The sequence below is a fragment of the Periophthalmus magnuspinnatus genome, chromosome 18 (assembly GCF_009829125.3).
Source record: "Periophthalmus magnuspinnatus isolate fPerMag1 chromosome 18, fPerMag1.2.pri, whole genome shotgun sequence".
In the NCBI taxonomy this organism is placed as follows: Eukaryota; Metazoa; Chordata; class Actinopteri; order Gobiiformes; family Gobiidae; genus Periophthalmus; species Periophthalmus magnuspinnatus.
The window spans coordinates 3,739,026-3,764,845 of record NC_047143.1 but is presented as its reverse complement, the minus strand read 5'-3'; the positions used below and the strand labels follow the sequence as shown (position 1 = coordinate 3,764,845).

The window sequence follows — 25,820 nt, the reverse complement described above, 5'->3', positions numbered from 1 at the left end:
AGTCTATTTTACTTAAAAGTACAAATTTTATACAGTGCACATTTACAAGTTTACAGCCCAGTAGAAAAATATTAGCCTGACTATGACACTAATGTTAACAAATATTACAGATAATATAGTTTTATTTTACTGTTGTGTCCTGTCTGCCTTTTCAGAAGCTTGGGCACTTTTAGCAATCATCTAATCCCTGCTTATTTCTAGAGAGTTGGTTACTTTCAGTCAAGGTTTGGTCTTGGATTACCCCCATTTATATCTTTTTTTTAAGACTAGTTAGTCCTGGTTTAGTTCTGGTCTGACCTTGTTGGCATATTGACCTATTCATGGTGTTCAAAGTTAATAAATATATATCTTTTGAATGGGAAAAAGTCCTCAAAATGTTGCATATAACAGGAAGCTGAAAGCCATGATAAATTTTTGCTGTTTTTCGCCCAAGTTTATCCATTATTAACTACTGATCTAGTCCTGGTTTAGTCTACGTTTAGCCCTGTCAGTCCTAGTTTAGGTTATTCTCTGATTGGTCCTTGGTAAATCCAGGTTTTGACCAGTTGTAGTCCTATTTCGTCCTGGTTTTAATCTGGTTTAACTTCCTTCCTTTTCTCTGATTGGCCGCTCCCATCACTTTGCCTCGTCCTCGTCCCTGATTGGCTGCTGGCTCACGGGGCTGGGCGGAGGGGGCGGGGCCAGTTTATTTTCCAGTTTGTTGATTCGGTACTTGAGTTTGCTGTGCGTGGCATCTGATTGGGCAAACAGTCGGGCGTAGCGGGTTTGCAGCGTGTCGAGCATTTCACCCATTTTGTCCACCTTATCCTCCATCTCCTTCGGGTCCGGGCCCTGCGCCGCCACCTGCAGGACAGAGACAGGATTACAATAACAATAATGATACACGACAAACAAAAAAGTGGTTGCCAATATCACGGTCATATACATTTTAGTATCACGACAACATTAGTAAAAATAACAAAAGCAGCAGCAATAGTAACATTTGTAGTAGTAATAGTAGCAGAAGTATCAGTAGTAGTAGTAGTAATAGTACCTCTAGGTCCAGTAGTCCATCTTTCATTAGAATCTGTCGCCCTTTCTCCTCTAACAGGGCTTTGGCATCGGGGTACTCTGTGAGCGCCTCCATGAGGTCGACTTTGGAAAGGCAGAACAGGTCTGAGTACCCAATACTGCGGATGTTTGCTGTTCTCCGGTTTCCAGCTTTACTTCCTGGAAATACAACATAAATGTCATGATCCCTGTCGGTCCTGCCCTTTTTTGCACTTTCCCCCTTCCCTTCTGTGTCTGAGACTGGAGCTGGGTGGAGGTTTTGGCTCCTCCCTGGCACACCTGGGACTAATCGACAATCAGCTGCACCTGGGGAGGATAAGAGGAGGCAGGACCGGACACCTGGCGCCAGATTGTCCGCATAGCTCTGTGGTACTTCCTGCTTGGCTCTTTACTTTGATAAACTGGATATTTTTGCTCCTCACCAGATCCTGCTCCCTGAACCCGCTCAGCTCTCCCGCCACCGACCCTGCTCTTCTCTACCGGTACAGCCCGTCCCATCTCAGACTCTGCTACTCACGCTCTACCCTTGGACCACGGCACACACCCCGCTCCCAACTCAGCGTTTGATCTACTGTCATTTTTTGCACCTTACAGTTTTTGTAAATAAACACTGTTAAACCTTCCCCGAGTTCTGTCTTTTTGGTCCCTCCTGCCTGATGTTGCGACAATAAATGTAATAAATATAAATACAGTATGTGGAACAGGGAAAACCAAGGAAGAATTTGTCCTGAACAAGAATCGAACCTGTAGTAGATCAGCAGACAATAATATGTACATTTAATTAAACATGGCATACAAAAAGGTCTGAAGTCCCAACTTAACCAGGTCTAAATACCATTTAAAGGTCCTTTATTATGCAAAAGTGACTCTTTATACCTTTAAACCATGTTAAAATGTTGTTTTATCCTCCAAAACAGACCTGGAGTTGTGTTTTGGTTCATTCAGACATGTATGAGCAACACTTTATTATTAGTCTATCCACATCTCCAAACCTCAAAACGCTCTGTTCCACCTTGTGATGTCATGAAGTAGTAGTTTTCAAGTTAACCGCTACCGTTCACTTTCAGTTCCGTTGACATTGTCAGTTCCAGGGCTGGAATCAACCAAATGATTCTAGTGAAGGTGTGTGGAGTTTAAAAACATAACGGAGCACTTCCTGTAGTACCACATGATGACATCACAAGGTGGAACAGAGTGTTTTGACTTTGAGAGAAGAACAAAACACACCTCCAGGTATGTTACATTACAACAATGATCAGAAAATAGTGTGATATGGGACGTTTAAGCATGCGTTCACACTTCCACATAGATCACATCAAAACAAAGACTAAACCTGAACTAGACCAGGACTAAACCAAGACTAGAACAGGACCAAATCGAGTCTATATCAGGACTAAACTGGGCTCAAACCAGGATCATCTCACAAGAGCCAAGACCAAACCAGACCCAACCCCTGAATATATTTACACTTTTCATTTCACTATAATAACCAACGAATTCTAAACCCAGCCTAGTCCAAATCAGAACTCTCAGGTCTAAACCGGTCTCACCTTTGATGGCGAGGATGCTGATCTCTCCGAAGTAGCTCCCCTCGGACAGAACGACAAACTGCGTGACGCCATCGTCCGCGACAACGGCAAGTTTCCCCTCCTTTATAATGTACATCTCTCTCCCGATGTCGCCCTTTTTACAGATGTAGTCTCCGGGGCTGAAAACCTGCGGCTGAAGCTTCAACACGAGCTCCACCAAGAGACCGGCCTCACAGTCTGCAAAGATCCGCACCTAGGACCGGGGTTAGACCACGGTTAGTCCTGGTTTAGTCCCGAGTTAGTAAATGGTCACGGTAAATGGAATTCTTATTAGGTTTTCCAACTTCAAGGCCTCCAAAAGCTCTTTATATCAAGGAATCTTTTGTATCTTTAATCTGTAATCTTTCTGTGGGTCAGTGGATTCAACCGCTCTACCAATGATGGTTATGTCAAGAGCGGGATTTGAACCGGCAACCTTCGGATCGGTGGACAAACACTCGACCAACAGACAAAACTTAATGCCACATTCGCACAGATGATGTAGGAGAAGTCTTGCCCAAGGACACAACATTTTAAGTTGGTGTTCCTGGGATACAAGAAAGTTTTCCAGGATCATTCCAGCCTGCAGTCATTTAGTCCTGGTGTAGTACCGGTTCAGTTCTGGTTCAGTTCTGGTTCAGTTCCGGTTCAGTCATTGTGTAATCTTCATTCAGTCCTGGTTAAGATCTAGTTCAGTCCTGTTGGGTTTAATCTTGGTCCTGGTCTTGGTACAGCCCTACTCCTAGTCCGGGTTCGGTCTTTGGTTCAGTCCTGATTCAGTCCTGGTTTGGCTCTGGTCAAGTTCTGGTTTAGTCCTGGTTCAGACCTGATTTAACCTCGGTTTGGCCCTGGTTTAGTCTTGGCCCAGATAGTCCTTGTTCAGTTCTGTTTGAATCCTGGTATACAAAATTAAAGTGGGTTAGTCCAAGCTTATACCTGGATTCAGTCTTTGGTTCAGTCCTGGTTCAGTCCTGGCTCAGTCCTGGTTCTGTCTTTGGTTCAGTCTTTGGTTCAGTCCTGGTTCAGTCCTGGTTCAGTCCTGGTTCAGTCCTGGTTCAGTCTTTGGTTCAGTCCTGGTTCAGTCCTGGTTCAGTCCTGGCTCAGTCCTGGTTCAGTCCTGGCTCAGTCCTGGTTCTGTCTTTGGTTCAGACTTTGGTTCAGTCCTGGTCCAGTCCAGGTTCAGTTCTGGTTTAGACCTGGTTTAGTCCCTGTACCTTCTTGAGTGTGTCCAGGTGAACGTTGATGGCGATTTCTGCTCTCAGTTTGTCTGGTAGATATTTGAGGACTTCTCTCTCGTCCACGGCTTTTTTATTTGTCCAGAGAAAATCAAACCACTTGATCACACGCTTTTCCAAATCCTTTGTTACCTAAAAAATATAATAAAAAAAAAAAAAAAAAAAAGTACATTTACAGAAGAAAGTTATGGTTTGATTCAAGGTAAGTCCTGATTCAGACCTGGTTCAGTCCTGGTTCGGTCTGAGTTTAGTCCTGGTGCTGTCGTAGTTTAGTCTTAACTTAGACCTGGTTTAGTCCTGGTTTAGTCTAGACCCTGTCTTAATTTAATCTTAGTCCTGGTTCAGTTCCTGGTTCAGACCTAGTTCACTTCTGGTTCATTCCTGGTTCGGTTCTCATTCAGCCCTGGTTCTGTCCTAGGTTTAGGATTAATTTAGAACTGGTTTAGTCCCAGTTTAGTCCTGGTCCTGTCCTAATTTAGTTTTACCTTAGACCTGGTTCAGTCCTGGTTTAGTCCTGGTTTAGTCCTGGTTTAGTCCTGGTTTAGTCCTGGTTTAGTCCTGGTCCTTTCTTAGTTTAGTCTTACCTGATTTAGTCCTGGTTTAGTCTTAGCATAGACCAGGTTCAGTCCTGACTTAGTCCTGGTTTAGTCCCGGTTTAGTTCTGGTCCTGTCCTAATTTAGTTTTACCTTAGACCTGGTTCAGTCCTGGTTTAGTCCTGGTTTAGTCCTGGTTTAGTCCTGGTTTAGTCCTGGTTTAGTCTGGTTTAGTCCTGGTCCTTTCTTTGTTTAGTCTTACCTGATTTAGTCCTGGTTTATTCTTACCATAGACCAGGTTCAGTCCTGATTTAGTCCTGGTGTAGTCCTGGTTCAGTCCCGGTTTTACCTTCCTGAAGCTCATGTATTGCTTGATGGCGTCGATTCGAGCCTGGAAATCCGCTCTGGCTGCGTTCATGTTGGTGATCATGGAGCCCACGTTTCCGACGATGGTGGCAAAGATCAGGACTCCCACCTGGACCAGAAAGACCGGTCAGGACCTGGACTAAACCTGGTCTGGTGTAGACTCAGTTTGATCCTAGTCTAGTCCTGGTTTAACTTCAGGAAAAAAAAATGGCTGCTAGGGCAGACGTGTGTGCGTAGAGCAGCAGCCCTTGTCTGCTTAAATGTATATACATGTGCTTTCTGTGACTTCTATGGAATGACTTAGCATAATAAGTAAGTGGATATAAGATTATGTAAAAGATATACTCTCACTGACGCTTGGTAACTGGAAAAATACCTAAGTTTGGTGAAGCTAATTAACTACCGCAAGTGCGTACACCTGCGTACACCTGCGTACACCTGCGTACACCTGCGTACACCTGCGTACACCTGCGTACACCTGCGTACACCTGCGTACACCTGCGTACACCTGCGTACACCTGCGTACACCTGCGTACACCTGCGTACACCTGCGTACACCTGCGTACACCTGCGTACACCTGCGTACACCTGCGTACACCTGCGTACACCTGCGTACACCTGCGTACACCTGCGTACACCTGCGTACACCTGCGTACACCTGCGTACACCTGCGTACACCTGCGTACACCTGCGTACACCTGCGTACACCTGCGTACACCTGCGTACACCTGCGTACACCTGCGTACACCTGCGTACACCTGCGTACACCTGCGTACACCTGCGTACACCTGCGTACACCTGCGTACACCTGCGTACACCTGCGTACACCTGCGTACACCTGCGTACACCTGCGTACACCTGCGTACACCTGCGTACACCTGCGTACACCTGCGTACACCTGCGTACACCTGCGTACACCTGCGCTGGAACAATGGCTGAGGGAGCTGCTCCTATTACTATTGAGACTCTGTGGGAAAGACTTAATCAGAATCAAAATGAACTATTACTGAGATGAACTGGTCTCGAGACACAGATGACTCAAGTGAATGGCTCAATGGGCGCATTAAACGAACAGTTCGCTGAAATGCAAATACGCGTAAGCGCTACGGAGGATAACTTGGGAAGTACTGACCAAAACGTGAATGATCTGATTAAAAGAGTCGATTTCCTGGAGGCTAAAGTTGACTACTTGGAGAATAAAAGCCGGCAAAACAACGTGGTCATCTTTGGCATCGCGGAGGGGGAAGAGAAGGAGGAAACGGTGGCGTTTATCCAACACTTCCTGATGGAGACGCTGAATCTGCCCCGAGACCGCGCCCTGCGTATACAAAGAGCGCACCGCATCTCCGCCAAAGGGCCCGCTGCTAAAAGACCAAGGCCTATCATTGCCAAGTTTGGGAATCATCAACATAAAGCAAAAGTGATGAAACTTGCCCGTGAGAAGAAAACACTTAAGGACACGAGGGTGTTTATCTACTCCGACTACACGCGGCTGTGCAGAGGAAACGTCAGCTGTTTGCTCCGGTGAAAAAGAAACTCTATGCTGCAGGAATAAGGTACGCAATGCTTTTCCCCGCTATACTTTCAGTTGATTATATGGGAAAGCGCTTTGAGAATCCATTGGAGGCTCAAGAGTTTGTCAATAGCTTGGATATCTGCCCTACTCCCACTTCTCCTATGACTTGACTTTGGAATATGATGAGATCAGTCGCAGCGTATTACTGTGGCTGAGTATCATAGAAAAGATTATGGAACTACGGTAATGTTTATTTAATATGTGGCTCATAAATGAGAGTTACGTGTTTCAATGCAGTGACGATGCTGATTAAGCGAATCATCCCTAGTAAAGTCACGTTTTGTTTTGACAAGAAGCAGACAAGATAAGTTGGATTCAATGTGGCTAATAACAGTCTTGTGTAGATTGCTATTTAGGCCCACCTTTTTTTTAATGTATGTTTTTCTTTTTTTTGGTAATTTTTGTCTTTGTTTGTTTACTTAATCACCAAAGGGGACTTGATTATATATTGTATGTTATGTGCAGTGAAACTAGGGAGCTAAATGAATATTATAAACATGGGATGTAATGGCCTTTCCGGTGAATATCTGTTAATTTAATATTAAAGGGTGTAACAACCCAGTGAAGAGAACTAGGATAATTACTTTTCTGAGGAAGGAGAACATATCAGTAGCTATGTTGCAAGAGACACATCTGACTGAAAAAGAACATAAAAAACTTAAAAAAGATTGGGTAGGATATGTCTATTTTTCTTCTTTTAATACTAAACGTAGAGGTGTGGCAATACTGATACATAAAAAATTGCCTATAAATATATAACCCACATAGAAACTGATAATAATGGCTGTTTAGTTTTAATCCACGGTACTTTGTATGGCAAGAAAGTGACTATAATGAATGTGTATGCAGCTCCAGACCTTGATCCCTCATTTTTTATTACTTTGACTGATGTCTTATTTAAATTTCGTCGTCCCACTATGATAATCGGTGGAGACTGGAACTGTGTAACCCCAAGACAACGAGCTTTACAGCAAATGCTCGATGAGGTTGATTTGATAGATGTGTGGAGATGCATGCACCCTGGAGAGAAGGATTACACCTTCTTCTCTAATCCTCATAAAATGTATACGAGAATAGATTTTTTCTTGATTTCCAAAACAATGTTGGAGGCAGTTAAGCATAGTAGTATAGGAAGCATACATTTGTCAGATCATGCACCTATCAAAATAGAAGTAACTTTTTGTGGCTCCCAGAAAATTCAAAATGCAGGTCAATACTATCTGACTTAAGTTTTTGCGAAAAAACTAAAGAAAACTTGGTGTATTTTCTTTCAGTTAATGATAATGGTGACACCGATCCGGCAAATCTATGGGAAACTACTAAAGCTTATCTGCGAGGCTTAATGATCTCCTATTGTGCTACCAAAAAAAAGAAAATAATTTATGAGCAAAACACACTTATGTTAAAATTACAAGAAGCAGAAACTGAACATAAACGTTCTCTTACTGCTGAGAGTTGAACAGGTGCTGGTCGCTAAAACTGCACTGAATTCACTACTGATTTAAAAAACTGAAAAAGAATTATTTTTGCAAAAGTATAAAAAATATAATAGTAATAAATCTGCAAAGTATTTAGCAAGTTTGATCAACAATAAAAAACAAAATACTATAATAACAAAAGTAAAAGATGCAAGTGGTAAGAGGGAAATCGCACAGGCGTTTAGAAAATATTTTATCAATCTGTACAAATCCGAAACTGTAAGTGATGAAAGTGATAAAAATATGGATTTGTTTTTTCAGAAATTAAAACTACCGAAAGTTAATTTGCAGGATAATGAGGGACTCAATGCTGAAATCACAATTGAAGATGTTAAAAAAATCAATCAACTCGTTAAAAGATGGGAAAGCTTGTGGCCCAGACGGTTTTCCCGCAGAGGTGTATAAAACCTTTGTGGACATTTTTGCTCCTCTGTTAACAAGAATGTTCCAGCATGTGTATGATGTGAAGAAACTGCCAATTACAATGCAGCAATCCATTATTACATTAATACCTAAAGAAAATAAAGATCTTGAAAATCCTGCATCATACAGGCCATTATCAATTCAGAACACAGATTCAAAAATTCTAGCAAATATTTTAGCAATGCGCCTGAATAAAGTGATGCACAAATTAGTTTCCTGTGACTTTATCCAGACACGGCAATCCTGCTCCAATGTACGACGGCTGCTCGGCATTTTACAGTATGTAGCATATAAACAAGAAAAGGCTGTGGTCATTACATTGGACGCAGAGAAAAGCCTTTGATCGCGTTGAATGGATGTATTTATTTAGAACACTTAGGGAATTTTCATTTAAGGAAAACTTTATTAATTGGATTAAATTGCTCTATACAATCGCCCTGGTCGTGGAACACTGGACCAGCTCTATACTCTCCATCGGGTCCTCGAGGGTTCATGGGAGTATGCCCAACCAGTCCACATGTGTTTTGTGGATTTGGAGAAGGCATTCGACCGTGTCCCTCGTGGTGTCCTTTGGGGGGTGCTCTGGGAGTATGGGGTCCGGGGCTCTTTGCTAAGGGCTGTCCGGTCCCTGTATGACCGGAGCAGGAGCTGTGTTCGCATTGCCGGCAGTAAGTCAGACCTGTTCCCAGTGCATGTTGGACTCCACCAGGGCTGCCCTTTGTCACCGGTTCTGTTCATTATATTTATGGACAGAATTTCTAGGCGCAGCCAGGGGCCGGAGGGGGCCTGGTTTGGGAACCACAGGATTTCATCTCTGCTGTTTGCAGATGATGTTGTCCTGATGGCTTCTTCGAGCCAGGACCTGCAGCAGGCACTGGGGCGGTTTGCAGCCGAGTGTGAAGCGGCTGGGATGAGAATCAGCTCCTCCAAATCCGAGGCCATGGTTCTCGACCGGAAAAAGGTGGTTTGCTCTCTCCGGGTGGGTGGTGAGTCTCTGCCCCAAGTGGAGGAGTTCAAGTATCTCGGGGTCTTGTTCACGAGTGAGGGAAGGATGGAGCGTGAGATTGACAGGCGGATCGGTGCAGCGTCTGCAGTGATGCGGTCGCTGTATCGGTCCATTGTGGTAAAGAAGGAGCTGAGCCGGAAGGCGAAGCTCTCGATTTACCGTCAATCTACGTTCCTACCCTCACCTATGGTCATGAGCTTTGGGTAATGACCGAAAGGACAAGATCGCGGATACAAGCGGCCGAAATGGGTTTCCTCCGCAGAGTGGCCGGGCGCACCCTTAGGGATAGGGTGAGGAGCTCGGTCACACGGGAGGAGCTCGGAGTAGAGCCGCTGCTCCTACACGTTGAGAGGAACCAGCTGAGGTGGCTCGGGCATCTGCTTAGGATGCCTCCTGGACGCCTCCCTAGGGAGGTGTTCTGGGCATGTCCCACCGGGAGGAGGCCCCGGGGAAGACCCAGGACACGCTGGAGGGACTATGTCTCTCGGCTGGCCTGGGAACGCCTTGGGGTCCCACCGGAGGAGCTGGAGGACGTGTCCGGGGTGAGGGAAGTCTGGGAGTCCCTGCTTAGACTGCTGCCCCCGCGACCCGGCCCCGGATAAGCGGAAGAAAATGGATGGATGGATGGATGCTCTATACAAATCCACAGGCTGCTCTTTTAATGAACGGAACAATGTCTGAAACATTTTTGTTGGAAAGAGGCACCAAACAAGGGTGTCCACTTTCTCCTCTTCTGTTTGACTTGATCATTGAGCCACTGGCTGAATGTTTAAGAATGAACAAAGAGATCAAGGGCATAGAAACAAATAACAGCTTCCACAAGATATCGCTCTATGCTGACGATGTTCTTTTATTTTTGAACAACCCTACAGAGTCTATACCTCCACTTATCAGGACTATTGAGGAATTTAGTCAGTTCTCAGGTTATAAAATTAATTATGAAAAATCATTAGCCCTTCCAATTGGAGATATAACAGACAGTATAACGTGCTTTCATCCTTTTAAGGTAACTACAAATGGGTTTAAATATCTTGGCATATACTTTTCTACAGATCTAAATAAGTTAATTAAAAATAATCTTTTACCTGCAATTGCAAAGATTAAAACTGACCTCCACAGATGGACGCCTCTGTCATTATCTTTGATGGATCGGGTAGCAGTTATAAAAATGAATGTTCTTCCTCGCTTGCTGTACATAATACAAATGCTACCTTCATATATCTCTTCTAAAATCTTCAAACAAATACATAGTGCTATAAGAGCATTTTTGTGGAACAACAAGCGACCTAGAATGGAACTTCAAAAACTTCAGCTGCCCATCCAGAAAGGAGGCCTTGGGATTCCAAATTTCCAATTCTATCACTGGGCATCACAATTAAAATTAGTTTCAGAGTGGGTTAAAAATGGCCTGTTCTGTTTTCCTGATTTAGAAGGAATTGGCTTAGATACTGCACAGCTAGAATATCTCCCTTTTTTATGTTTGGAAAAAGTATATGCTAATATTAAAAACAATTATATTCTTAAAAATATCTGCAAATCTCTTAGTGCTATCCGTAAACACTTTAGTATTGACAAATATTCGTTTTCAGCACCTATTGCTAATAATCCAGATTTTCAACTCACCTGTACTGATTCTGGCTTTAAAGAATGGAGGGAAGTAGGTATTACAAAAATATCAGATCTCTATGTAGATGATTCTATAAAGTCATTTCAACAATTAAAAAATGAATTTAATCTCCCACAAGCTCACTTCTTTCGATATTTGCAAATTAGAAGTTATCTCAATTCTATTACATATTACAAAAATGGTGTAAAAAACAGTATTTTGGATAATATTTTTATAAAAGCTGTTGTGCTTAAAGATAAAATTATAACAAATATATATGACCATATTAATATGAATACAGGTGTAGTTATTAATATTAAGAAAAGTTGGGAATATGACTTTGGTGTCAAATTGGATGATCAACAGTGGATCAAAGTACAAAATGATGCAAAACAAATCACTAAATCAAATAAATCTCATGAAGTACAGTATAAAATTATTAATAAAATGCATGTGACCCCTGTAACTCGGAGTAAATATGAAACTTGCACAACACTTTGTTTTAAATGCAAAAAGGAAGCAGGAACCTACTTTCATTTAATGTGGTCATGTCCAATTATTCTTTCATTTTGGTCTTCAGTTCTTCAGGAAACTGAAAAATATCTTGGAGTAAAAGCACCCGAAGACCCTAAGGCTTGTATATTGGATATAAACAACTATACTCGAGAAACAAAAATGCTTAATGTTATAATGTACGCTGCACGCCTTTCTATACTCCAGGTATGGATCCAGGAACAATCTCCCTCCCTCACCCTCTGGCGTGAAAAACTTCTATCAATTTTGCCCAATGAAAGGCTTTACAATGTCCTTGAAGGAAAGTTAGACTCTTTTGTTAAGGACTGGTCGCCCCTGCGTGAGCTTTTAGGCCCAGAATGGCAGACAATAACACATATATGGACTAAAAGTTAAATGGGTAATAGATTCCCTGTGTTTTTTTGTGAAGTGAATCTGAAGTAGACCAGATTATTGATATTTTATGTTATAATGGCTCCTTTTGGTATGATATTGTCCCCCTTGTGTGTGCTTATTTGGTGTTGGTGTGTTTTGTTTTTTTTTGTTTTTTTTTTTCTTTTTCCTTTTATATTCCTTTTTATATTTTATATATTTTTTTCCTTTTTATATTTGTGTTATCAGTAGATATGTATTCAGTTTGTTATTGTGAAATATCATGTAAATAAATAGTTTATAACTTCAGTTTTAGTCCCCGTCTATTCCTGATTTTCATGTGGTGCATGTTGAGGAAACAAGATGTAAAGAGGGGTTTTGCTGTTATAATGCTTACAAAAACTAGCATGCTAACAGAGCACCAGCCTTACTTCCTGCTTCACAGAGGATAAAAACCTGACACACTTGATTCTAAGAGCTTCTTTACAATATTTGTGTTACTACTGACACAAATCTTAAATGTCCTTCCTCACCAAAAAGTCTGTGACCACAAAGAAGTACTCAGAGTTCTCCACAGGGGGCGGTGTTTCCCCGATGGTGGTGAGGGTCAGAGTGGACCAGTACATGCTGTAGGCGTATTTACGAATCAGACGCCCGAACTCTGGGTCAGACGGATCAGGGTACACGAACCGGTCTGAGCCAAAACCTACAGACACCACAGGGGAGAAAGACCTGGTTTAGACCTGGTTTAGACCTGGGTTAGACCTGGGTTAGACCTGGGTTAGACCTGCTTTTCTCCTGCTTTTGTCCTGGTTTAGACCTGGTTTAGACCTGATTCAGACCTGATTTAGACCTTATTGAGACCTGGCTTAGACCTGGTTTAGACCTGGACATAGACCTGGTTTAGACCTGGACATAGACCTGGTTTAGACATGGTTTAGACCTGATTCAGACCTGATTTAGACCTTATTGAGACCTGGCTTAGACCTGGTTTAGACCTGGACATAGACCTGGTTTAGACCTGGACATAGACCTGGTTTAGACATGGTTTAGACCTGGCTTAGACCTGGTTTAGACCTGGACATAGACCTGGTTTAGACCTGGTTTAGATCTGGTTTAGACCTGCTTTTGTCCTGCTTTTGTCCTGGTTTAGACCTGATTTAGACCTGATTTAGACCTTATTGAGACCTGATTTAGACCTGGTTTAGACCTGGTCTAGACCTTTTTGAGACCTGGTTTAGACCTGGTCTAGACCTTATTGAGACCTGGTTTAGACCTGGTCTAGACCTTATTGAGACCTGGTTTAGACCTGGTCTAGACCTTATTGAGACCTGGTTTAGACCTGGTCTAGACCTTATTGAGACCTGGTTTAGACCTGGTTTAGACCTTATTGAGACCTGGTTTAGACCTGTTTTAGACCTTATTGAGACCTGGTTTAGACCTGGTCTGGACCTTATTGAGACCTGGTTTAGACCTGGTCTAGACCTTATTGAGACCTGGTTTAGACCTGGTCTAGACCTTATTGAGACCTGCTTTAGACCTGCTTTAGACCTGGTTTAGACCTTATTGAGACCTGGTTTAGACCTGGTTTAGACCTTATTGAGACCTGGTTTAGACCTGGTTTAGACCTGGTTTAGACCTGGTTTAGACCTGGTTTAGACCTGATTTAGACCTGGTTTAGACCTGGTTAGTCCTGGTTCAGCAGCAGTGATAGAAGTAATTGAAGTAAGTATAGAAGTATTATTGGTAGTAGAAGTAGAAGTTACAGTAGTTGTAAATTGAATCCAGAAGTAGTGAAATCATTAGCAATGTACAGTAGGAGTAATAGTACAAGTAGTACTGGTATCAGTGGAAGCAGTAAACTATGGAAGCAGTAAACTATAGTAATAGTAGTTGTAGTAGTTTAATACAAGTAGTACAAGCAGTATTAGTAGTAGTAGTTGAAGTAGTAGTATTATGATGGTAATGGTAGTAGTAGTAATTGTTACTGCCCGATAGCTTAGGAGTAGTTGAGACATTATAATAATATTAGTAGTAGTAGAAGTAATAGCACTAGTACTAGTTGTAGTAGTAGTAGAAGCAGTAGCTGTAGTAGTACCGGTAGTAGTACTGACCAATAGCTTTTAGAGAAGGAGTAGTAGAGACATTATAATAATATTAGTAGTAGTAGTAGTTGTAGTAGTAGCAGTGGTAGAAGTAATAGCGCTAGTAGTAGTAGTAGTAGTAGTAGTAGTAGTAGTAGTAGTAGTAGTAGTAGTACTGACCAATAGCTTTTAGAGAAGGAGTAGTAGAGACATTATAATAATATTAGTAGTAGTAGTAGTTGTAGTAGTAGCAGTGGTAGAAGTAATAGCGCTAGTAGTAGTAGTAGTAGTAGTAGTAGTAGTAGTAGTAGTAGTAGTAGTAGTAGTAGTAGTAGTAGTAGTAGTACTGACCAATAGCTTTTAGAGAAGGAGTAGTAGAGACATTATAATAATATTAGTAGTAGTAGTAGTTGTAGTAGTAGCAGTGGTAGAAGTAATAGCGCTAGTAGTAGTAGTAGTAGTAGTAGTAGTAGTAGTAGTAGTAGTAGTAGTAGTAGTAGTAGTAGTAGTACTGACCAATAGCTTTTAGAGAAGGAGTAGTAGAGACATTATAATAATATTAGTAGTAGTAGTAGTTGTAGTAGTAGCAGTGGTAGAAGTAATAGCGCTAGTAGTAGTAGTAGTAGTAGTAGTAGTAGTAGTAGTAGTAGTAGTAGTACTGACCAATAGCTTTAGAGAAGGAGTAGTACAGACATGCGTTCCAGTGGATGATGATAACGATGTACATGACCAGGTTGGAGATCCTCAGGGCGTTGGGGAAGTTGGTCCTGGTCTCTGTCCTCTGGAAGAACTCCATCATCCTGAAACACACAGTACTACTATAAGTACTACTATAAGTACTACTATAAGTACTACTATAAGTACTACTATAAACACAGATATCACTGCAGCAGTACTAGAGTGTCCCTTTTAGCTAACTATGCTCTGTATTTGATCCACTCTACAGTTATACGGGGTCAGAGGTCATCTGTCAGGAGGTCCACTTCCTGCCTGTCTCCATGGAGATGAAGTAATTGCTTTGCCTGGATTGGAATGTTACCCAGTGTGGCATTAAACATAGCTTTTATTATGGATAAGTGAGTGAGCTTGACTTTTTATAACAGGCAGTAACTGGTAAAAAGGTGTACCATGTAATGTTCCACAGTACGGCATTAATCATTCAAGTGGCTACTTTTATTGCTAAAAATACATGGAAAAACCTTCTTGTTCATCTCAGTGTCAGTGGGCTTGTCTCTCACAGATCTGACTCGTAATAACATCTCCATAAAGACAAGGTGGCAGACTCCCACTTGAAATAATATTTGATGTATCTCACACACCCACGTGTACTTTAGTACTACTCTTGTACCTGTTGAATCGCAGTAGTTTGTTGAGTCGGATCTCGGGAAACTTCACTCCCAGAATGAGGTACAGGACGTCAGTGGGAACCATCGAAGCCGCGTCGAGTTTGAACTGAAAACTCTCCATGTAACGCTCCCGAAGTTTGAGCTCCTCCTTCACCAACAGACCCTGCTCCAGGTACCCTGAAAAGACCAGAGCCGGGTCTAGAACAGGACTAGACCGGGTCTAGAACAGGACTAAACCAGGTCTAGAACAGGACTAAACCAGGACTGAGCCGGGTCTAGAACAGGACTAGACCAGGTCTAGAACAGGACTAAACCGGGTCTGAGCCGGGTCTAGAACGGGACTAAACCAGCTCTAAACCAGGACTAAACCAGCTCTAAACCAGGACTAAACCAGGTCTAAACCAGGTCTAAACCGGGTCTGAGCCGGGTCTAGAACAGGACTAAACCGGGTCTGAGCCGGGTCTAGAACAGGACTAAACCGGGTCTGAGCCGGGTCTAGAACAGGACTAAACCAGGTCTAAACCAGGTCTAGAACAGGACTAAACCAGGTCTAGAACAGGACTAAACCGGGTCTGAGCCGGGTCTAGAACGGGACTAAACCAGCTCTAAACCAGGACTAAACCAGCTCTAAACCAGGACTAAACCAGGTCTAAACCAGGTCTAAACCGGGTCTGAGCCGGGTCTAGAACAGGACTAAACCGGGTCTGAGCCGGGTCTAGAACAGGACTAAACCGGGTCTGAGCCGGGTCTAGAACAGGACTAAACCAGGTCTAAACCAGGTTTAAACCAAGTCTAAACCGGGTCTAGAACAGGACTAAACCGGGTCTGAGCTGGGTCTAGAACGGGACTAAACCAGCTCTAAACCAGGACTAAACCAGGTCTAGAACAGGTCTAAACCAGATCTTAACCAGGCCTAAGTCAGGTAGGGTTTTGAGGAGGAAACGACATTATAACACGACTTAAAGCTACAGGAGTCCATTTTGTCTAATCTGGGACGTTTAAAACCAAAATGCCGTCAGTACCGGTTCTGGTTCTGAAGACCATGTCCGCGATGTAGAGCGCGTCTGAGGCAAAGTCCAGGAAGAACCACATGTACAGGTAATCCGTCTGCAGCTCCTCGAAACACGCCCTGGAGAAACACAACCCACGAGCGACGACAAACGACACATCAGGACAGGAAACTACACAATTAAAACACAACTCTTCATCAGCAAATGTCCATCGGTCTGCACTAGTGTGACTCTGAAGTGCTGTACGTTTGCAATTTGTTTTCTCCCCGACAAAACCCACAATGTCGATGAAACGTTCTGCACCGACAAAGACGCCGACGAAGGTTTGAACTTTGAGAGAGTTTAAACGAGAGAGAAATGTGAGAAAATGTTAACGCCTGTGTGAGAAAAGTGTATAAAGTGTGTGGTGAGGGAAAAGAAAAAAAGAAAGAGAAAAAATAAAGAAAAAGAAAAAAGAAAGAAAGAAAAAGAAAGAAAAAGAAGAAAGAAAGAAAGAAAGAAAAAGAAAAAAGAAAGAAAAAAAGAAAGAAAAAAAAGAAAGAAAAAGAAAAAACGAAAGAAAAAAGAAAGAAAGAAAGAAAAAAGAAAGAAAAAGAAAGAAGGAAGAAAGAAAGAAAAAGAAAAAAAGAAAGAAAGAAAAAGAAAGAAAAAAAAGAAAGAAAAAGAAAAAAGAAAGAGAAAAAAGAAATAAAGAAAAAAGAAAGAAAAAAAGAAAATAAGAAAGAAAGAAAGAAAAAGAAAGAAAGAAAAAGAAAGAAAAAAGAAAGAGAAAAAAGAAAGAAAGAAAAAAAGAAAAAGAAAGAAAGAAAGAAAGAAAGAAAAAGAAAGAAAAAGAAAATAAGAAAGAAAAAGAAAGAAAGAAAAAGAAAAAAGAAAGAAAGAAAGAAAGAAAAAAGAAAGAGAAAAAGAAAGAAAAAAGACAGAAAAAGAAAGAGAAAAAAGAAAGAAAAAGAAACAGAAAGAAAAAGAAAAAAGAAAGAAAGAAAGAAAGAAAGAAAGAGAAAAAGGAAGAAGAAGGAAGACGAAGGAAGAGTGTGAGAAAAGTGTATAAAGTGTATAAAGTGTGTGGTGAGGGGTTTTACCGCCAAAAAGAGAGAGAATAATGTAAAAAATAAAGCTGATACTTTGCGGATTTCGTCTATTGCGGGTTATTTTAGAACGTGACCCCCGCGATAAACGAGAGAACATTGTACTCATTTCTGTTACTTAAGTAAAAGTACAGATACAGAGGTAAAAAGTTACTCAAGTAAAAGTATCACATGAAAAAATCTACTTAAGTAAAAGTATTTCACAGTGTTGTTCATTTGTTAAAGAGTAAATGTAGTGATACTGATTAAAAATGATACATATTTTGGTCTAAAAAAACAATACGAATCAATTTTTAAACGTTTCTTATGAATTTTGTGTTTTTATTTTTGTTTTGCTCAAACCCGAAGCTTAAACTCGAAAACTTTAGTCTGGATGTTTCCACGAACACGATAAAAATAAGCCCTCAAATCTCACAAAAAGTACTTTCTACTTTTCACTCTTGTTCAAAAAAGTAGCGTAGATACTGCTGTCAAATGTAGTGAAGTAAAAGTAAAAAGTATCCACTGTGAAATGTACTTAAGCAAAGTACAGATACTAAACATTTTTACTTAAGTACAGTACTTTACTACTTGTACTTTGTTATGTTCCACCACTTTATTCTAGCTTTTACACATTTTGATTCCATAATTTAGACTTTATTTATTCCACGTAACAATTAAAAATAAAGCAAATATACTCAACAATTATTTTACAGTTCAGATCATTTTAAATTGGCTCAAATCGAGTTGTTTTTAAGGTGGACTGGGGCAGATTTAAGGTGGAACTTGTGCTGTTTTTTTACCTGGCGATGATGAAGGTCCAGTTGTACATGACGGGGACAGTGATGACGAGGAGCCAGTAGTAGTACTGGTTGGAGGCCGGGTCTATGACGGTGATCTCCTTCGGACTGGAGACAAAACAGAAACAAAAATCCGAAGAGTCACACCAAAGGATGCGACGTAGAAAACCCAAATATTCATTATAATTTTACTCCGAGCGGTGGGTATATTTATCTGGTCGGTAAAAATCAGATAAACAAATAACTGCACTTGAAACATAGACTGTATATATAAATGGACATACTGTAGCTAACATGCTAGCTGGCGTATTACAAACAGGAAGTGATAATGGGTGTGCTTCCTGCTGCATCCATTCTGGCTCCAGTTCACTTTCTATTGAAAAACTATGTCGTATGTTGGTCTTAAATGTTCGTATTAACCCGCTCTACATGATCCCGCTGTTTTGATTTCGCTCTTTTGTCCGTAACTCAAGATATGAACATTAAAAACAGACAAATCAGGCGCCTTCTTTCGCCGAGGTCACTCCCGCTAGCGTTAGCAACAGGTTTGATTGACAGCGTTGCTAAGAGCCCGCTCCCTGCTAAACCAGCTTTTCGAGAGGTGAGGGGCATTACCTTCAACAGCCTCGCTCCTGATTGGCTCTTTGGTTGCTATGATACTCGCGGTCACTTCTTTTTACAGTCTATGATTTGGACGTACAACAAACACTTTAAAATAACTCAATCCGTCTCAGTTTCTTTTTCATTTTTGTTTTTGCCAGAACTTCAGACACGTATCAGATGGAACCGTTTACGTGCCATTTACGCAAAAAGTCAGATGTGTGTGAATCTTACGGCTCGTTCTTCTTCTCTTTCTCCTTCTCCTCTTTCAGTTTTTCTTCCTTTTCTTTCAGTTTTTTCTCCTTTCGCTCCTTCTTCTCCTGTCGCTCCTTTCTGCGACACAAACACAACATTTAATAAAGATAAACTACAACATCATCTACGAGCGATACTTTGCGGTGACGTCACGCTGGGGGTGTTCCGCGCGTGCGTGTATGGCGGAATGTGCAGCGGTTACCACGGAGACGCACTGCACGCATTAGCAAACACTGCCAAAAGTTTTTAGATTGTCTGAAAAGCGAAGAAAAAAATACAAAATGGATTTAAACAGCACATTTTCAGGAGCCTGTGATCGATTCGAGTCCGTTTATGGTTTTGATTAAGAGTTTTATTTTCAGATTGTTTTAAAATAAAAGCTCAGATTAAAGTCTAACAAAGCCTCAGACAGAGCAGTGCCTACAGTTAGCATCGTTAGCATCACACCCCCAGGGAATGTTGACGACGACTGCTGCAAAGTGTCAATAACGTTCTATACAGTAATGATTCAGTCCGGGGCGCCCTCTGGTGGACCGTTGTGGTCGTGCAGACTTACTCCTTCCTCTCCTTCTTTTCCTTCTTCTCCTTCCTCTTCCTCTGCTTCTCCTCGTACTTCGCGGGCTCTTTGGTTTCCTCTTTTTCTTCTTTTTCTTTTTCTCTGAAACAAAAGAGCAGAGACTCTCGTTGTCTCTCAAAAAACACATTGTGCTCCAGGTTTAAAGCCGTGGTGCTGATGTCCAGGATGTTCACATAAAACAAACAGCTTTTTTTTTTCTTAATTTGAGCCAAAAATCTGGTTATTGTTTTTGTTTTTTTATAGCAAACATGTATAACTGTGTAATCCCTCAGTCGTCCAAGTCTGATCCACAGTAAAAGTCAAAAGTTAAATCTGTCAACTGGACAAATCGCCGTAGGAGTGAAGACGTTTCGCTGCTCGTCCAAGTCGTTTCTTCAGTTCTGGTCAGAATAAATTATTAGATTATATCTGTCTGAAGGGAGGAGCTAAAGACACTGAAACTGTAAACAACAATGGTTTACAACTTCCATTTGTGGACTATGTATTTCCTTTTTCCTTTATATCTCCATCCTCAGACCCAAAGCAAACAAAGGAAACAAAGAGAACAAGAATGTAAATGAGTAGAGGAAACAACTCGTCTGGCAAATTCAGACTGATCTCTCTTTGTATTTTTGATGCAGATTGATGTCAGCCTGGTCCCCGCTCCCTCTGTTATCGTCCAATCAGATCTGTTTTTTTTTTCCAGTGACACGTGTGAAATGAAGGAGCTCATTGGTCACCTCTGATTTACAAATAAAATCACATTTCTCTCACCTCAGATTTACACAATTCAGTGCTTCGCTCATTGATTCTGCAAAAATCCGCAATGTTTTTCAGCTCCATGTGATATTTTTCCCCTTTTTTTTCTTGCTTGTCCCTGATTGGCTAATCCACCTGTCAATCACGCCCATTTGAAAACAGGGAGATTCACAGGTGACCAGACTAAAGTGTTGAGGAAGTGTGTTTTCTGAATCCCAGGCAAGAAAACAACTACAACATGGTTAAAATCTTAAAAGTTAGAAGTCGATTTTGCACAATAAAAACCGTTCTCCTTTAAAACCCGGTCCCTATCTCGCAATGATTGACAGAGCCCCCTCGCGACCAGAGCTGGTATCTCACGTGAACATACTTTTGGTCGTCGTTATTGTTGCTGTTGTTGGCGTTGGATAACATGGCCGCTTTACGACACGGTCTGAAACTTTCGCTCCTCTTTGGTCTCTCCGTTTCAGGGAGAATGATAGTGGGCGGGACTAACGGGAACACCTTGGCCATGATTGGTCTAAAAAGAAAAAGAACAAGTCACAAATGTAGAATAAACTTTACAAGAGGAATTACGTGGAGACAGAACCTCACGAATAGCATTAGCATATTCAATTCAATTAAATTTTATTCGTATAATCCATTTAAAACAAACAACAAACAAAAACAGATACACATAAAATACAACACAGAGGTAAAAACAATAAACAATAAAACACCAAGACGTCCTGCCAAGCTAGAACAGACCATAGACTGTATATATAAGTGGACATACCTAACCTGCTAGCCGCCGCGTTCTGGCTCTGGCTCCAATTCACTTTCTATTGAAAAACTGTGTCTCCTCTCTCTGTAACGGCTGCTCTTAAATGTTCGTATTAACCCGACTCTACTTGATCCTGGTGGTTTTTATTTCGCTGTTGTGTCTATAAATCAAGATACGAACATCAACCCCGTAGCGTCGGATGCTGTCGCCGCCATTAGACTCGCGGTTGCGGATTTTTGCATCACCGTAACTCCGCGACCAGTCGTGCGATCATGTAAATTCAAACGGCGTCTCAAAGCAAAGGCATAGAGCTATTTAATTATGTTACTGTCATTATGGTACATGAGTTAATAACAGACACATCAGGCGGCGTCTTCTTTCCCGCTACCGTTAGCAACAGGTTTGATTGACACCGTCGCTAAGCGCTCGAATCGGCGTTACCTTTAACAGCCTGGCTCCGGATTGGCTCTCTGGTTGCTATGATACTCGCGGTCAGAATTCGGATCCAAATTGACACGTCTAAATGCTAGCCTCGATGAACTCAGCTACACGCTGAGAGGATAGCCCGTAATTAAGTATTTACGCAGACGATCTAATTGTTTTTTATAAGTAATTCGCAAAACAATACGTCTTTCTGTTCTTTCTTCCAAATGTGTTCACACTCCAAGCTCCAAATTACGATTCTGATTGAACGGTTTGTCATTCATACTTCGTTTTTCGTTTTTTTTTTTCCTTGAATGCTAAAACGTAAGACCGATCTGATCACACTATTAAAACACAACCACAACGCTCAACCCGCTCTCGTCTCTCGAACGCACTCACCTTTCGTAAGCGTCTCCTCACACCCGACCAAACATCGACACTCCCATCGAAACGAAACGAACGAAACGAGAGCGAATAAAAAAAAACCTGTTCCGGCGCCGCGGGACTGGAGCAGCGCTGTCTCTTCTGAAGAACGGATGAAAAGATTAAGGAGGATAAAATATCGATGAGCCCCACACACAACACGCAGCCGGGCAACGCGACCAACAAACTTCGGATCAGTGGACAAACGCTCTACCGACTGAGCCACTTTCGCCCCCCCGGTTTGTCGTTAAAATCGCGTAAATTCAGAATCGTGATTTCAACAGATTTGGAAATAGTTTGACTTTTTTCCCTGACGCTTTACAGTCGTTTTATAGCATCTTTTCATGAATTAACTGCGAAGGATAACAACTCACGTAACCAATCGCACTCACAGGGAGATCAGGAGTCTAACCCGCAACCTTTTGGTGAGAGGGAGGAGACGGGATAACCACTCTGCCACAGTCACACAGGACAGAGAGGGAGAGATTATACAAGTGTCTAACTCAGCAGTGGATTGAGTTGAGAGGATTAAAGAGGGAGGGGGAGTGAACAATTATAATTACTCAAAATACCCGGTTGGCTTTGGGAAACGGCCGTGGCGCTGGGGTGTTGCGGGTTGTCGGTTTGATTCCTGTACAGAATGATAGAAGCACAATAACGTACAGAAATATGAACTGCGGCGTCCATGGTCTGTATAAAGAAGCGACTAAGTGAGTGTGACGTCACCCAAATGAAGCTAATCGAGGCTGGAGCAGTTATGGCGGCGAATTTGGAGCCGAGTTCAATATTTGGAATTCTGAGCACGACACACTGAGTATTATAGTGAAAGCGTGTGTGTCTTAAGCATTGAGGTGAACTCGTTTCCCCGTAACAATGCGACACATGTTTATTTTAAGATGTCTACACTAGAACCTACTTCGGTTACATGATTCCGCTCGTCATTTTCAGGTTGACGAAAGGCCTTGGAATACGTCTTTTCAGTGACTGCAAGCATCGTTTTAGTGACATATTCTACCTTTCTGTAAACAGCTAATGGTTTATCCATTTATGACCTTGTACGTGCAGTATGTTAAGCCCAAAGTCCGGCCCGGGGACCAATTGCGGCCCGTGTACAAATTTCCACTGGCCCGTAGCCTCTGGAATAAAAATAATTATGTGCGGCCCGTTGCCCTGTTGACCAACATAAAATACACATGTACAAGCGATATATTATATTTCACCAAGGATGGCAGCAGGTCCGGGCCGCGCTCCGAGGTCGCGCTCTCGCTGACTTTTAACGGCAATTGGATAAAGACAGGTTTAAAGAAATTCGAACATTTGCTAAGAAAATGCTGAGTTTGTTTGGTTCTCGGTTATGAACTTTAACAAGAACCGAGCGAGGACAAGACTTTGAGCCAGACCGGGCCTATTTTCTAGTTTGTTTGGTGAATAAATTTGAAAATCTCTCTGTCTCCGTCCCTGTCTCTCTCTCTCCTTCTCCTTCTCTCTGTCTCATCCCCCTCTCTCTTTCTTTCTCTGTCTCTCTCCTTCTCTCTCTCTCTCTTTCTGTCTCTCTCTCTGTCTCCTTCTCTCTCCCTGTCTCTCTCTGTCGCTCTCTCTCTTTCTGTCTCTTTGTCTCCTTTCTCTCTCTGTCTCTTTCTCTCTATCTTTCTCCTTCTCTCTGTCTCCATCTCCTTCTCCTCTCTCTCTCTCTCTTTCGCTCTCTGTCATGTTGTCTCTCCCTCTCTCTTTCTGTCTCTCTATCTCCTTCGCTCTTTCTCTCTATCTTTCTCCTTCTCTCTGCCTCTATCTCCCTCTCCTTTCTCTCTTTCTGTCTCTTTGTCTCCCTTTCTCTCTCTGTCTCTTTCTCTCTATCTTTCTCCTTCTCTCTGTCTCCATCTCCTTCTCCTCTCTCTTTCACTCTCTGTCTTGTTGTCTCTCCCTCTCTCTTTCTGTCTCTTTGTCTCCTTTTCTCTCTCGGTCTCTTTCTCTCTATCTTTCTCATTCTCTCTGCTTCTATCTCCCTCTCCTTTCTCTCTTTCTGTCTCTATCTTGTTGTCTCTCCCTCTCTCTTTCTGTCTCTTTGTCTTCTTTCTCTCTCTGTCTCTTTCTCTCTATCTTCCTCCATCTCTCTGCCTCTATGTCCCTCTCCTTTCTCTCTGTCTCTATCTTGTCTCTCCCTCTCTCTTTCTCTCTCTCTGTCTCTTTCTCTCTATCTTTCTCCTTCTCTCTGTCTCCATCTCCTTCGCCTCTCTCTCTCTCTTTCGCTCTCTGTCTTGTTGTCTCTCCCTCTCTCTTCCTGTTTCTTTCTGTCTCCTTTTCTCTCTCAGTCTCTCTGTCTCCATCTCTCTTTCTTTCTCTCCTTCTCCTTCTCTCTGTCTCTGGTGCTCCTTCAGAGAGAGGGAGATGCCAGTCAGGTTTAACCCAGGTAACATGAGACTCAGGTGGGCTGAATGTTCCAGAGTGAGGGGCCGGTCATGGAGGAAGCAGGAACAAACAGATCGAGCAACAATCATCTTTAGAAACGACTGATATGAAAGTTCCATTTTACTCTGTTTTCTGATCTGTTGTTGTTTCTTCATCACAAACTGCACTTGTGTTTTCTTTCATTTTCACATATTTAACAGACCTTCACTCACATGGTCTTAAATCAAGGCTGTCCAAACTTTTCTCATTAAGGGCCACATATATATTTGTGTGCGTGTGTGTGTGTGTGTGTGGGGGGGGGGGGCATCATCTCATCGTCGTGGAGATGAGATGTTGTCAGATTCTAGAATCAGAGGTTTGTTGTAGGGGTAAGTTCCCGCGCAGCTTAGGCTCATAACTTCTCTGATACCGATGGAACCACACGCAGAAAACGATCGCTCCACGACTTTCACCATGAAGCCTTGGTACCTGTACACGCCTGAGGACGACGCTCACCTCTATGACGAGGACTTCAACCTGGACGCTCTGCTCTGTCCCACAACAACAGGGGACGGTAAAGAGCCAGAGGAGACCCACCTGGAGTCTCCCACCATCCAGGACTCCTCACACCCAGAGGCGAGAGGTCCGGCCCAGGCACCCCTGGACGAGGTACCAGTGGACGAGGTACCCCTGGACGAGGTACCAGTGGACGAGGTACCCCTGGACGAGGTACCAGTGCACGAGGTACCCCTGGATGAGGTACCCCTGGACGAGAGCGCTCTGGTCAGGGCGCTCCGCCAAGAGTTGGAGCGAACGAGGGCTGAGCTCACAAATCAGGTCCAAATGAACCGATCCCTGGACCTGAGGCTCAAGACTCAGGAGAGGATGGACCAAGAAAAAGACTTGGAGATACAAAACCTCACTGAGGCCCTCCAACAGAAGGACGAAGAGCTGAAACAAGAGGCTGAGGACCATCGGCAGAGAAGAATCAAACATCTCAAGTCAGTGATGGAGATGATGGGGGTGAAAAAGGAGCTGCACAAGCTCAAAAAGGCAACAGCAAACACAGACTTGGAGTTAGAAAAAGTCACTGCGTTGCTCCTAGAGAAAGAGAAGGAGATGGTTTCCCACGTCAGCGCACATAAACAGCTGAGAAACCTGTACATCATGGCAGGGCACGAGAACATGCGTCTGAAACAGGAGCTTCACAACACCAACAACTTTACAGCACAAATGGAGCTGGAGTTCTATAAAGTCAAGGAGAAGCTCCAGAAGAAGGAGAAAGAGCTGGAGAGTGTCCCCAGTGCACACAACAGAGAGCAGTTTCACAGTGCACTGAAGGAGAACACACAGCTCTCACAAGAACTGACCTTTGCACAGAGGAAGATGGAGGTGATGAGCAGGACACTGAAAGAACAAGACCCTGAGATCGCTGCCCTGAAACACCGACACTGGACTGATCCAGAGGCCTGCAGCCGCGAGACAGTCCAGAGCACGAGCGTCAAAACCAAGGAGCAGAGGGACGACAAAACCCCTCTAACAATGGACAACCGAGCAAGCATCAACTCTATCGGAGATGCTACTGAAGTCGAGAAAGAAGAACGCTCGACTTCACAGCTGCG

At 42.6% G+C, this 25,820-nt stretch overlaps 1 protein-coding gene across 1 annotated transcript; it reads right to left on the bottom strand.

Moving 5' to 3' along the window:
* Nucleotides 1-615: 615 nt before the first annotated feature.
* On the bottom strand, nucleotides 616-20,618 carry cnga1b (cyclic nucleotide gated channel subunit alpha 1b). The gene is made up of 13 exons (XM_055229224.1): nucleotides 20,575-20,618; nucleotides 19,446-19,547; nucleotides 18,869-18,967; nucleotides 18,038-18,142; nucleotides 16,180-16,286; nucleotides 15,160-15,334; nucleotides 14,475-14,611; nucleotides 12,261-12,433; nucleotides 4,737-4,862; nucleotides 3,833-3,985; nucleotides 2,601-2,832; nucleotides 1,034-1,209; nucleotides 616-843 (listed from the first exon to the last, which is right to left on the bottom strand). The coding sequence occupies exons 1-13, from the start codon at nucleotides 20,616-20,618 to the stop codon at nucleotides 616-618; spliced, it is 1,857 nt and encodes a 618-aa protein (XP_055085199.1).
* Between the last annotated feature and the right edge of the window lie 5,202 nt (nucleotides 20,619-25,820).

What these genes read in the sequence shown, in the direction of transcription:
- cnga1b (XM_055229224.1), bottom strand. Translation starts at nt 20,618, where the DNA reads ATGTTATCCAACGCCAACAACAGCAACAATAACGACGACCAAAA. An exon ending in AAAGAGAAGAAGAACGAGCC is followed by an intron (nt 18,143 to 18,868) that starts GTAAGATTCACA and finishes TTTTGTCTCCAG; the next exon opens with TCCGAAGGAGATCACCGTCA. An exon ending in ACCTGGACACACTCAAGAAG is followed by an intron (nt 2,833 to 3,832) that starts GTACAGGGACTA and finishes CCCCGGTCCTAG; the next exon opens with GTGCGGATCTTTGCAGACTG.